General features: G+C 44.1%; 1 protein-coding gene across 1 annotated transcript in view; it reads right to left on the reverse strand.

The window, feature by feature from the left end:
- The window catches only part of INTS3 (integrator complex subunit 3), a 37,837-nt gene extending 25,516 nt beyond the window's left edge, over window positions 1–12,321 (reverse strand). The window contains exons 1-3 of the mRNA XM_037162438.2: window positions 12,178–12,321; window positions 4,644–4,727; window positions 3,789–3,872 (exon numbers count right to left, since the gene is read on the reverse strand). Of these exons, the coding sequence (XP_037018333.1) occupies window positions 3,789–3,872; window positions 4,644–4,727; window positions 12,178–12,321 (312 nt within the window). The remainder of the gene's footprint in view (window positions 1–3,788; window positions 3,873–4,643; window positions 4,728–12,177) is intronic.
- Window positions 12,322–14,057: the final 1,736 nt, after the last annotated feature.

A 14,057-nucleotide genomic window follows, 5' to 3' on the forward strand; every position in this document is an offset into this window, starting at 1 on the left:
TCACATAAGCACTAAGAGGAAGAACCAGGATTCAAGTCCAAACAGATCAACTCAAGATTCCACACTCTTAAACCATTCCACACTGTTAGAGAGAACTAAAAGAGGATGCTGGGGATGCAAATAACAGGTTACGGTAGCTTTGATACTACATTTCTAAACTTTCATCCTAAGTGGTCAAACGAGAAATACTCCTCAAGACCAGCTGCTCCCTTCCCTGGCCTTGGGGTGACACGGGACTCCTAAGAGACTAGCTATTGTCACTTCCTCCTGTCTCTAGCATCCTTACGTCAAACCAATTAAAGTGACAAAAATACCAATACTTAGGGAATCCCACCATGGGACATAAACTTCATATATCCAAAGAAGAATCTGATTATCCTCTGACTCCATCTGGAGGGAGGACAGAGAGATCAAAAGTACAAGCAAGGGAACAGGAAAGAGATACAGGAGCCCAGTGAACTGCTGCCAACCTGCCATCAGTAAATGTTGGTATTTTAGCCCTGGAGCCTCCCCCAGAGGTGTGAGCCACAGAATGGATAGAGAGAATGAGGGAGGCAGAAGGAAAAATCTATGTCAGACCAAAGACAGAGACACTACTAAGTAGAGAAAAGCCCTGTCTATTCTAAAGAAAGCAGAAATCCCAAAAATGCAGAACAAACCTAGGGCAGGGAAGAAGGACAAGTCTCTCAGGAGACACAGGGTCAGATAGAGGAAGCAGATACTGTCCGCCTAAGTTCATGCTCCCTCTAGGATCTTATCTACCACAACTGCTGGTAACACATGGCAGCTGGGAGCCAGGAGTATTGTATTCCTGAGGCTGCCCGTTTTCTCACCAATCTCTGCGCCTGTCTGCTGACTGGCTTGGAAGAGAAACAGATGGGGAAAAAACTCAGTAGGAACAGAGAAGTGGAGAGTCTCCAGAAGGGAAAGGTAACAGGATGGAACTGTGGCACCACATCTGTCTTGACTCTGTTGAGGGTAGATCTTCTAGCCTTGGACCTCACAGCCCTGACTTTCTGGAGCTGCCTGCTTAAGGAACTGTATCTGGACCAAAAACTGCCAGGACCTGGGTCCCTGACCCCTTGACGAGACTTTGGCATTGATGTTAGACACTTCCCTTCATCTACTGACTGCTAGAGCCTGCACCGGACATCAGGCCTCCCGCTTAGCTTCTTCTCTCACCACAGCCCTTCAGCAAGGCCTACTCCCAGCTATTCAATTCAGATATCAAGTAAGAAATAAAGTCAAAGAATATCAACATTCCTAAGGGTTGCTAAAAGGGCAGATATAAGTGAAGGTACAAATGAAACAAAATCCACCCCATATTCCACTCTGCACCAATACCTGATCTATTTGCTCCTTAACCGAGTTCTCTTGTTCAGTCCATCTGAATTCCACCCACTGAGAAGTCCTAGAGAGCTGGCCCTAACTCCTTGAACCTGCCTGCCAGCACTGACACAGGCCCCTCACCTCACTTTCCCAGAGCAAATTTCTCATGTGTTCAAGACTTAGTTTCTACCACCACCTTCTCCATTATCTCCCCATGAATATGCAGGAAGAACTGAATCTCCAATCCATCCTGAGATTTGTTCCAGAGATAGAATAAACCCCAAATAAACCCTAAGAAAATACTTCCCTTGTTTTAGGTTGAAGCTAAGGATCAGTCCTCATCAGAAATTCCCACCTAAAACTTCCACAGGACAAAAATATTTCACAACATAATCACTCTCATAGGGGGAAGGACCAAACATGATGGGAGATATGTCACTAATTCTTCTACAATAATATGACTTGGGTTAAGGTCTCTGAATGAATCACTGATAGTTCTTCACTTGCTTAAAACTCTGTCCTCCTGTTACTCATCTTCACTCCCTTTGTCTGAAGAGGCCTGACCTGGGGGCCTGTCCACCCAGAGGGCTTCCAGGTGGAGGATTTCTTTAGAAACCTTTAACATGTGAACATGAGCCTGGTGCAGCCACCAACCATCAATGAGACCCAAGTTGAGGGCCAGAGTGACTGTCACAGGGCTGTCATAGAATAAAAAGAAGACAAGGTACTCTACTCCCCTGCTGTGCCTAGACGGCCAAATTGACAACATAATAAGCATTCATAACGCAGAGCCCTGGAACTAGAAATACCCGCAACATTCTGCTCCCTTGACTAAGGTTTACTTATTTACCCTCACAGATTCAGAACACATCAGAAACAAATTAAAAAAACCACTGAGCAAGATACCTTTGCATTAAAATGACTAAACAAGATTTTAATCATATTTACGAAACCCTCAGAAGAGAGAATTAAACTTTAACTCCAACCCCTTCACTCCCATCTTTGTCAACAATTTCTTTAAAATAGAGTTGCTGGACTGGATCATATCACTGTTTAACACCACCAAACTGGATGTATTCATTTGTCCTTAAGGATTTTGATGATAAATTCAGCATGAAAATGAAATGGCAATTTAACTCTACAAGGCCCCCGCCCAGACATGGCCTGTGAAACCAAGGACTTGTGAGTGCTTGCTGCCCGCCCACCCTCCAACCCCGACACACACACAGCAGACCAGCTGGCATTAGAAGAGCATAGATACACGTGGTTGTCATGCCCGAAAATCCTGCCACTGTCCTTGTCCCTGGGAATAATTTTTCTTTGGTTCTCCTTGAACAAACAACAATGTCTCTGACCTCTGATTACCTTACAGGTAAAACTGGGAACAGTTTGGGGAGAAGGGAGAGAGCCACCAAGCTCATAGGGCTTTTTGGGATGATTAAGTGAGATCCTGGCTAGATAGAGCCTAATACAATGCTGGGCACAGAACACATCTGTTTCTTTCCACACTTCCCTTGCTCAGGAAAGGGCCTGGGAGGATATTAAATTCCCACTCCAAGTTCTTCTTTGTTAGTGACATACAGTTAGTGCCCTATATTAGACTTTTTTTTCACATTTTCTTATTGTTGTTCAATTACAGCTGTCTCCATTTCCCCCTACCACTCCCACTCAGACGTATACTTCTAAACCAACATGCTAAGGCTCGAGGAACACAAAATTGCTAGAAAGGGGAAATGTGAAGAGGCAAAAGACAGAATTTTGCTACTGTATTATAGAAAGAACAGAATCCAATGAGATCATCCTCCCCAGTCACTCACCTCAAGGAAGCACCCCATTTAACCATTCTACATTCTACCTACAGGAAGCTACTGGTGTCTCAGAGAAAGAGAAGACACCAGTGGGTTCTTCTTTGTGAAGAACCCCAGACGAGTTTTCATACAGTATCCCTCAGGAAGTCTAATTCCAGTTACTCGTGTTCTCTTACTCACTACCTTATTACTGCATCAATTGCCCAATATTAGGTTGTCTGACTTGAGTCCTATTTGCTGCGATCGCAAGCCTGCTTTCTAGTCGCCTGCCAATACAGACCCTGAAAACTACAGGTCACACTGTTCTAGGCAGAAACTCTTGGTTACAGTTGTTCTCTCCTATTTTCTGGATTACATCCTGACTCTTCTAGCCTTGACTAGTAAACCTCAAATTTGAAACTCTTTAAATGCTTTTTCACTTTCATAACTATCTTTTCTTGCCTTTTAGCTTCAGAATCTAGAGCTAGAGAAAGTACTTTAGTTAGAGAATGACTAAATTCACCAAGAGTAAAAAACTATATTTAGACTATGCGGTGGTCCGGCTCGGTCAGAGGGTCTGGTAGTGTGTGTCAATGAGGCCACAGTTATGTTCCACCAAATTCCCAGATCATATCTGAGAAGGGTTTGTGGGTCCAGAGCAGAGTGTCTTACCTTCTGGGCTTGAGCAGGTTCAGTGAGGACAAGGGTGAAGAGACCCAGGCAGATTTCCTCATGCTGGGGGGGACCTTTGCATACCTGGAATATGAAGAAGGAAAAAACTGATTGTCACTCACAGAAGGAAAGTTCTCAAGCACAGTTTCTCCTAGAAAACTTGAGACTTCTGAAAGGAGAATCATCTACAAAGGATAATCATCTGATGATTTCCTTCTTCTAAAAGTGATGGGGCATCTGTTCTAAGGGAGGTAATGAATGAGAAAGGATGGATTCTTATTGCTTTCTCTGAGGCTTGATGCAGACCAGGGGCAGAAAATAAAGTGTTTAAAATGAAAAACAAAAAGTCTTCCTTCACCTCCTTTACCAGATCTTAAAAGCCTTCAGTAAAGCAGGACCTGCAAAGAGTCAGCCATGGAATGACAAGCACAACTACCAAGCTAAGATCTAGGGCAAATCATTCAACTTCTGGTACTTGTAAGCTGAAGATGTAAGAATAGTAAGTAAGTAATACTTATGGAACATTCAGTATGTGCCATTATTCTAAATTCTTTATATATACTACTTAAAATCCTTTCAACCTCACAAATCAGGAAATGTAAAAGGTCACATATGTAAGAATAGTTTACAAAGAAAAAAGTCACTATAGAACTGAGTTATTATTTAGAGTTGTTTATTTAAAGATACCCCAGGCTTGCAAAGATGAACTCTCACAGTGAGAAAGAGGAGTTGCTAAACCTGGTTTGGGGAGCCAAGACACTGACTTCAGTTCCCTAACTCCTTGCTACTTAAATATTTCCACCTTTCTGACCATGTCTCAGAGCTTTCTGGATATGGAGACAGCATTATACTCACGTAAGCATTAAGGGCATCATTGGCCTCTCTCTCTGAGACACCAGTAGTCATTGATGTGACAATGCTCATACATCTTTCCAATCTCTGTGAACGAATTGAAGAAAAATTAAGAGTGTTTCACACTACCACCAATAAAATACATCTGGCCCCAAAAAAGTTTTAGAAAATTCAACTTCATCATGTTTCTAGAGCTAACTACCAGTTTATAAGTAATATCATCATGGGAATATAATCAACAAAGTCCAGAATGTAGACAATATAACAGGTGATCTGGTTTCTTTAACACATAAATAGCAAGGAAAAAAGGCAGGGAGAGCAAAACCCATATATTAAAAGAGACTTAAGCCCTGGCTGGTATGACTCAATGGACTGAGCGCTGGCCTGGCCTGTGAACCAAAGGGTTGCAAGTTTGATTCCCAGTCAGGGCATATGCCTGGGTTGCAGGCCAAGTCTCCAGCAGGGGGCGCAGGAGAGGTAACCACACACTGTTGTTTCTCTCCCTTTTTCCTCCCTTCCCTTCTCTCTAAAGTAAATAAAATCTTTAAAAAGAGACACTTAAAATTATAACCCATTAAATAAAATAAGAATCTGAGTCCATGATGATAGACACATACATAATAGAGAAGGGAGAGCTCTTCTGTATGTGGAATGCCAACCAATAAATGCAGAAGGAATGATAGGAGTAATAATCCAGGCAAAAATCATCAATTGGTTGCTAAAAGCAGAGGTAAAATTTTCACAGGAAAGAGGATATTTACATAAGTTCAAAATACTTATTAATTACAAAGGGACAATAATAACTGTAGGAAATCCTTGATGATACTGCCTTAACCAAGTAACGAAGGTTATTAATGCCAATCATGAGACAAAATGATACCTGATACTTATGCCTCTGATGTGATACACTGAAAAGCCTATCACATCACTTCTGATTTTCTTGCCAAAAATGAATCATCTCAGTCTAATCATGAAGAAACTTCAAACAATCTAAATTGAAAAATAGTCTACATAATAACTGGCCTGTCACAGTGTTTAAGGTCGTAAAAGACAAAGATAGACTAGGTTTCTGTTTCAGATTAAAATTTAAAGAGACAGCATACCAAAATGTGTGATTCTGGACTGTGATAATGGACATTACTGGCACAGGTAAAATTTGAATATGTACTATAAATTAGGTAATAGTAACATATCGGTATTAGATGTTCAGATCTTAGTAGTGTAACGGCAGTTCTATAAAAGAAGACCCTTGTTCTTAGGAAATATACACTGAAATATTTAAATCTAAAGTGGCATCACAGTTGCAATTTACTCTCAAAAGTTAATATATAGAGATATAACAAAGCAAATGTGGCACATGTTCAATTATTGGTGAATCTGGGTGAATGATATGAGAGTTCTATGTATTATAATTTTTCCCTAAGCTCGCACTTATTTTAAAATAAAGCTATTTAAAAATTAAAAAGATGCTCCCTTCTTCCCCAACTCCCCTCCCTGAGCCTCACTCCTCCCTCCTCCCTCAGGGGAATGTTTTTTTTAAGACAAAAATTTGAGCCCTGACTGGTGTGGCTCAGTTGGTTGGGCCACTGACCCATCCTTTTGCAAAGCAAAGAAGGTCACCAGTTGAATTCCTGGTCAGGGCACCTGCCTGAGTTGCAGCTGATTGATGTTTCTCTTCCTCTCTTTCTTCCTTCCTTCTCCATTATCTAAAAATAAATAGTCTTTTTTTTTTAAAGGAGAGAAATTGAGCACTGATTTTATTATGTTAAGGAATTGTCATTATTTTTAGGTATGGTATTGAAGTTATTTTCTTTAAAAAGTCTCTCTCTCATAGGCATATGAAGTACCTACAGATGAAATAATGTCTTGGCTTTGCTTCAAAATAATCCAGATAAGACTAGGGGAGATAAAACAAGATTACTGTATGCTGATAAGTACTGAAGCACAGTGATGGCCACATGGAAATACTATTCTTTTTACTTTTTTATGTTTGACATGTCCCCCTCAAAAAGTTAAATACAAACTTAACAAAATGCATGTAAGGAAGAAAAAGGACTAATGGAAAACAAATGGCCAAACCGAAACCTCCCAGCATCTCTAGTCAAACAAAGGTGGGGACAACTGCATTAAAGCCCATTCAGAAGCCACTATGGTGTCAACTCTCTTAACGTAACACGTGATCAACATTCTAAAGAGATCTTAGCCACAGGTTCCTGTTCCAAAGAAGCATTTAATATTACATATTGAGAACATGTTGGCAAACTGCACACAGCAACTGCACAACTACATCCATGTTAAGTCAGTGGGCCTCTTCATTATCACCACCTAAACTAATGCCTGAGTCTTTTATTTTGAGGATTAACCCAAAAACTTTTTAAGGAAAATCACTTCCCAATTCCCAGTGATGATTCTGGAAAAAGAAGGACAACAGCAGGCCATTTACTTCCCCCCGGTCCTAGAGGTCATCATGAAACATCTTGCTGAAAACTGGTCCTACTGCAGCATTGTGAGGAACTGGCAAATAAGGACAATGGGAAAGAGGCCTAGGAATGAAGACAATCATCTTTCTCCTTTGACCATCATCCCTGTCTAAAAGTGTAGGATGACACAGGGTAGAACTGAGTGTTTAAGCAAGGAGCTCCCATAATCACAAAACTTCAACCTAAAATAGGCCTGAAACCACTCAGAATTGAAGATTTCACTTCACCATCTAACATCAGGACTATCCCTCAAATTAGGTCAGATCAGAGTGCTCAGCCTTAAGCAATAGCACCTGTGTGCTTGTGACAAGGAGCTGTGAGATCACACGAAAGCTGAGCTGTGACTCTCACGAACCCCCTTATCCACAAGCTGAGATACATTGGAGATACACTGTTACCTAGTCTAGCTCTTGTATGATAAGGGGAGGGAAAGAAAAGCTCAGGATGGATTTTCTCTTTTTAAATCTTATCCCTCTCCACCTAAGGTAGTTACCAATGACAGCAGCATCAGTGCCTCCTGCAGCTAGGCACACACTGTTTTTGCTGGCAGCTCTTGGAGGACCTGTTCACCCGACCTAGGTTAACAAGGAGTATCAGAGTGGAGACAGATGGTGAACAAGCAGCAGCACAGTATCCTAGAATTCTAGATACTGCTTCCTCCTCAAAGGAAGAAATCTGCTGAGTCGTCAGAGAAACAAGTCAAATAGCAGCAAGCTAATGAGCAAATTAACAAGGAGAACCCCTCCACTACTTGCTAGCCTTGGGCTCATCTGGGGTGAATTAGCCTCTCTAAACCCTGGTTTTCTCATCTGAAAATACAAAGCCTGTATCATGAGGTTGCTCTGAAGATTAAATGAGGTAACAGAATGTGAACACACCTAACATATGGCCTCAGTAGAATTAGAATCTATTCCTTTTGTGAGAGGAATTAATTTCATTCAGCATCTACACAACTAAATCTATGAGGACCAGACTGACCCCCAGACCCCCTGCCACTATGGGTAATGGCTCATTCTTAAAGATTCCTAAAAACTTAACCTGCTACTACAGGACATGGGTTAAGTCCCCGGCCAGGCTGAAAAGCTTCCTCTTTTACCTACCCTCTTTAAATGTTTGCCTTCTGGAGAGAAAAGCATAGGGGAGACTGGAGGAAGCCTGACTGATGAACCCTGCACCAAGATCCTAGTGCAAAGCCAGACACATAGCCCTACAGCTGGCCAAGTCTTGGTTGTGATATGAGAGACCTTGGATTGAACTAGGTTCTCCTAGTTTAGTCCTCAATATTCTAAGCTTCACTCCATATTCTAAGCTTCACTCAGAGGCTTGAGGCAATTCTATGGGTCACTGCTCAATTACGAAAAAAAGTGGCTTCTTGGAACAGGGAGGCCCAGCTAAGGACATACAAAGTGGGAGAGTTCAGAATTTGGATGTGTGTATTAAAAGCAATGAGGAAGGGAATGTGAGAGCCAGTCCCTTCAGGCAACACGAGTGTAAACGATGCTATGCTTTCCAAATTACAATTATCCAAACAGGGATGGGAGACGAATTACAAATCATTCAGGGCATCAGGACCACCTTGCCTCAAAGCAGGCTGCGGGAGGCCAAATCTCTACAATGGAGTAGCAGCCCGTCTTCCCCCAGTCTCCAGAGGCCCCAGCTGCTGGCAGAACAACTCTGCTCAGACCAAGCCCTCCACGACAGCACCTCAGAGAGCTGAGTAAATATTTACCATCTCTAGGAACTTCTGAATTAATTTTTCTAGTACTAAGAGTACCTGAACATGGTTTCCATGACAGCAGCAGGAGGTGGAGTAGGGGGGAGGGGATGGGAGGTGGCCTTTCACTTTGCCAATACATACCCGAAGCTGGGGATTGAAGGCAGAGGGATCCCTCTAACCTCTCAGTTTTCCCTCTCTCAGCCAGGTGAATATAGAGTGTGGAAAAAAGTTCGTATTAAATACTACCCCTTATGGAAGACAATGAGTGGCCCTGAAGGACTAACTTCTACAATCTTCACAAAAAGAAGAGATGATCTAACCTACAAAATCCCAAGGATCCACAGCAGTAGTTATTGAACAAGCTGGACTCCAAGTATTCTAAAACCAAGAGTCACTATGTGAAATGAGGATTTAAGGGGAAAAAATTAGAGATGATTAAAGCCCATTCCCTAGAGATTCCTCACAAACAAGATTTCCTTGGAGAAAACCTGGGACATACCTCTAACCAAAACTAACTCAGACCTTCTCTAGCTTAAGAGGAAGTTTTGACTTGTTGGGCCACAGCTCCTGCTTTCGGCCTGCCCTCCAAGTGGACAGAGTCCTTCTCAGCAGAGGAAAGACCTGGAACTGAGAAGGCATACGAGACTAGGAGCTACATGTTCTAAAAGCCTCCAACCTCTGGCACTATTTTTATCTCATTCCCCAAATGGGGATGGGGATGGGCAAGAATTCCCTCTTCAAAGACAGGAACAGGGCCAAGGGGAAGAAAGGATACAACATTTGCTCCCTTGGGTAGAAGAGTCACAGTCCCTGCCTGGGGTGCTCCTCACCAGTGCTTCACACTTCAGACCCCTTAAAGGGCCTTTTCTCATCAGGCCAGCTGTAATGACCCCTGTCTCTTCACTACCGTAACGTTTTTGTTGTTGTTGTTATTGTTTTGTTAACCTTCCTATGGGTGTGAAAACTCAGTCTTTAGATGATAAGCTCTGGAAGGCAGACCTCGGGTCTCCCTCATCCTACTTTCCTATCACTCAGCACACAGTAAGCGCATATGCTCAGGAAGCTAAGTCTGTGTTCCTGGGTAATAGGCAGGCCTCTGTTAGAAAATAACCAAACCAGAACAATCAGAGATCAGTCAGGCAACATCAGGTTTGGTAACTTGTGTGTGCAGACCTCTGTGGGGAGACCCAGAGGAAGATGCCAGTAAATCTTGCCCTCAGAGACACTCTGGTCTAATGGGAACCACACACATGGGGTTAAAAAGAGTGGCAAGGCTTGCTGGAAAATTCAAATGCAAAGGACAAAGTGCAAAGAAAGAAAGGGGGGAGCCTAAGACATGTTGGGAAATATTCATACCACAAAGGATTTCAGAAAAAAAAAGACCCTCCCCCCCAGGCCTCTCCCTGGAAACAGTTGAAAGTTCACTCTCAGACATTCCAAAAAAGCAAGAAATGCCTCCCTCTTTTGTGGTCCCCTCCTGCGACACCAGTTTGTTTACTAGCAAACACGTCACTGCTTGGAAGAACAGGATGCTGTACTGCTCTGTGGCACAAATCAGAGCAGGGGCAGGATGACCCCTCTAGCAATCAGGGTGGGAAACAGACTTTCATCCAATCTTTGGGGTCTTTTCCTCTCCATTCAAACTGGTGGAGGACTCAAAGGCAGTCAGCTATTTTTCTTCTACAATCTAGAGCTCCAGTATTAGAACAAAGGACTCAATAAATACTTGGACAATGACAGTGCCCATTTCTAAATAAGTGGACAACTCAAACTGCCAAGCAATACTAAAATCACTGTTTGGGACTATAATATTTTTAGAAGCATTGTTTATGTTCCTAACTGTATCTACCTTAAATGATAAAAATAACAAGCCGTGGCCCAGGCTGGTGTAGCTCAGTGGATTGAGCGCAGGCCTGCGAACCAGAGGATCGCAGTTCAATTCCCAGTCAGAGCACATGCCTGGTTTGCAAGCCAGTTCCCTGCAGGCCAGTTCCCAGCAGGGGACACATGAGAGGCAACCATACATTGATGTTTCTCTCCTCTCTCCTTCCCCTCTAAAGATAAATAAATAAATAACAAGCTGAAAATTTTGATTTACCTAAAAACACAAAGAATTATAGGGGAGAAGCATGATAGGAAGCCAGCTTTTGAGTAGACATTTGCTGATGGGTAATCTGCAAAGTCGCTATCAGCCACCTCTTGATTCACAAAGTTCATTTTTGCATATATGTTCCACCATCTCTATCTGAATGAACATTTTTTTCAAATATAAATTATCAATTACACTTATCTCCCTGTTCTCCCTCTAGTACCTGACAAAGGGCAATGACAGAAGCAGGGAAATGGCCAGTGAAGAGCCACAGCCTAACTCATCCTGTCCCTGGCTAAGCACCAACTGCACGTATTAGGTCCTATAAACAGTTTAACAATCATGTCCCAGTTCTGGGTCTCATATTCCTAAGTATGTGTCTTGGTGTGTGGCAGTGGAAAGAGATGCATGATCAGCTCTGGGTTGTCAGGGGTCAGGGGAAGAAGAACAAGTCAGGAAGGGAGGGGAAGGGCAACTATCCCTAGTTTAAAATCCCCACTAAGGTCCATTCCATCGCCTCACTCCACCCTCTTTCTCAGCATTTTATGTGCTTTCTTCTGCGTGTGCTATCTGGTTCTGAAGGAGTCCCCAGGTCCCTTTCACCCCCTACTCCACTGCTGCAGTTGATGCTAACTAAACACTACTCCCTTTTCCTTGTCTTCACTCATTCTAAATTCTCAGTTAAGGGAGCATTTGAGATCTTGCTCCCTGGTGTGTCATCAGTTTGGCTCAAATAAACTATTGTAACAATTTATAAACAAAAGCCCAGTTAACATCACTGGCAACTGACTGTGTCTACGTAGCAAAGTCAATACTGTTTTGACAGAAGGGTCCGAGATCTGCTGCAAGTTCCCCTAACAGCCCCTAAACACCTACACACACATACACACACACATTACTTCCCAACTCAACGTATGACCTAAACTGAAACAGGTTAAACATTAAGAGTAGCTGTGGCCTGTATATGGAAAAGGAATATCAAAAATAAATTCGGTAGATCTCGATGATGTATCCCTTCCTCATCAACACCCCCCACCCATTTTATACTAATGGCTTCTGTTGCTATGACAACCTGTCCAGGAAGTTGGCCCACACTTCTTCCTCGAGGAGCAGGAAGTCTGGAATAGTGTTTGTGTTGCCTTAGAAAAAACTTAAAGGCCTCCTCCCCCTCCCCCACCCCCACCCCGTATCCGCTCCAGTATCCCTCCTCAACCCAATTTCTTAGCTCCCTTCCCCACCCCCCACACCTACCTCCTCTAACTCATCCTTGGCATCCAAACTGGTTGAAAGTAGCAGCCTCCCCCCTCCTGGGGCTCCTGCTCCCGCTCCTCCTGCACCTCCCGCTGCTCCCGACGCAGCAGCTGCTGCTGCCCCCTTTCCCTTCTGTAACTCCATAGCCGCAGCCAGGAGACGGGAAAAGGCCAAAGAACTGACGGGTGGGAGGTCCTAAAAATGAGGAACTCTGGGTTGTCAGGGACTGGGGGCAAGAGGGACTAGTGGGGGGAGGGGAGGGAATGGGTCCCTGTCCTCTCCACTTCTCCCTCCTCTCCGAAAGGCCACTCCGGGGACGCGAAGGCTGACGGCCCTCTGGAGTGGCAGCGCTGAGGAAGAGCGGTTAGCTCCTCAGTGTGCTGAGGTAAGGGTCTGCACCCCTACGGGTGTGGTAGGGAGAGGCTTCGCCCTGAAGAAGTGGAAGGTAAGCCCCTTCTGGCTTCTGACACTAAGAGAAGTAGGGAAAACCCTAAGTTTCTGCCTCAGAAGGTGGGCGAAAGAGGAGTCCTGCCCCGAAGTAGGGGGTCGGAAACCTTCTTGGCTGGTGCCCCAAAGGTTAAAGAGAGAGGTTCCTTTGGATCCGGCCCCCCAGGGGTGAGGGTGAGGCAATAAGCGCTACAGAAGGGCACCCAGGGCCAGCTTCTTCCTACACCATAGAGAGGCGGCCATGGTGAAAGCGCGGGGGATGGGAAAGGCTGAGGGCGACTGCTGGGTTGGGGAGGAATCGTGGAGGACCGCGCCGGAAGTGAGCATTAGCGGTCGCCAGCCTCCACCAATAGCGGCTTCCTCGGTGGCGCTGAGTCTCAAAGGAGTAAGCAGACGACAGTCGGCCGTCCTTTTCCCCCGTTGCCAATGGTATTGAGGAGAAGGAAGACTGGTATGATTGACAACTGGAACGCCCAGCCGTATCCCTCCTTTGGCCTTGAAGGGCGGGCCGGGCCGACTTCCGGAGGTGGGGTGGGAGTGCAAGGTGACCAGGAAGGAGCGAGGCTGCGCCTGCGCGCTCTGACGCGCACGCGTGGCGCCAGCCTTCTCCCTCCGGTTGGAGTTTGGGATAGTGGTGTACTGTCTCTGGTTGCTTTGAGAAACTCAAAGCCTAGGTACGAACTGGCAGTACCATGGGAGAGGGAAGCGTTCTAAGCCTTCCCGGAGTAAATTCCGTCAGATGGTATGGAGCCAGCTCCCGGAGCTGAAAAGGTGTAGTTTACAAGCTAGTGTACGCCCTCATGCAAATGCAGTTAGCAAGACGCTGCGTAAATAAATAAATGCATGGAACCGCTTGTGCAAATCACACAGTCGTGCCAGCACTAGATCTTGCAGAATTTTATTAAATGACGAAATCATTTCCATTTTTGAGTATCTGGGACTGACCCCTGTCCCTCTAGTCTTTGTGCTGTCAACCGCAACCCAGTGAGTGTTACCATCTGTTGTAAACAGTGTAAGCTTGATTGCAGTGAGTCCAATTCTCCGTGGTTCTCCATTTGTGCGTCTCAGCAGCATTTCCCATTTTTTTTCAGGAGCGCTTTATCCAAAGGCAGGTCAAATACAACTTTTTAATACCTACTAAACTTTTTAAAAATCCTATCTCTTGTTTTACTTTATAAAATGGGCCAAGGTCTTTGAATGGATTAAGGTCAGTGAGTAGACTAATGTGTGTGAGCTCTTTTTTTTTTTTTTGAGAGAGAGATACTGATTTGTTGTTCCACTTATTTATGTATTTATTGGTTGATTCTTGTATGTGCCCTAACTGGGGATCAAACCCGAAACCTTGGTGCATCCAGACAGCACACTAATCAGCTGAGCTACCTGGCCAGGGTTTGACCTCCCTTTTTAAATTGAAAAACATTGCACAGATATTA

This window comes from Artibeus jamaicensis, unplaced genomic scaffold (assembly GCF_021234435.1).
Source record: "Artibeus jamaicensis isolate MK-2021 breed Jamaican fruit bat unplaced genomic scaffold, CSHL_Jam_final contig_447, whole genome shotgun sequence".
In the NCBI taxonomy this organism is placed as follows: Eukaryota; Metazoa; Chordata; class Mammalia; order Chiroptera; family Phyllostomidae; genus Artibeus; species Artibeus jamaicensis.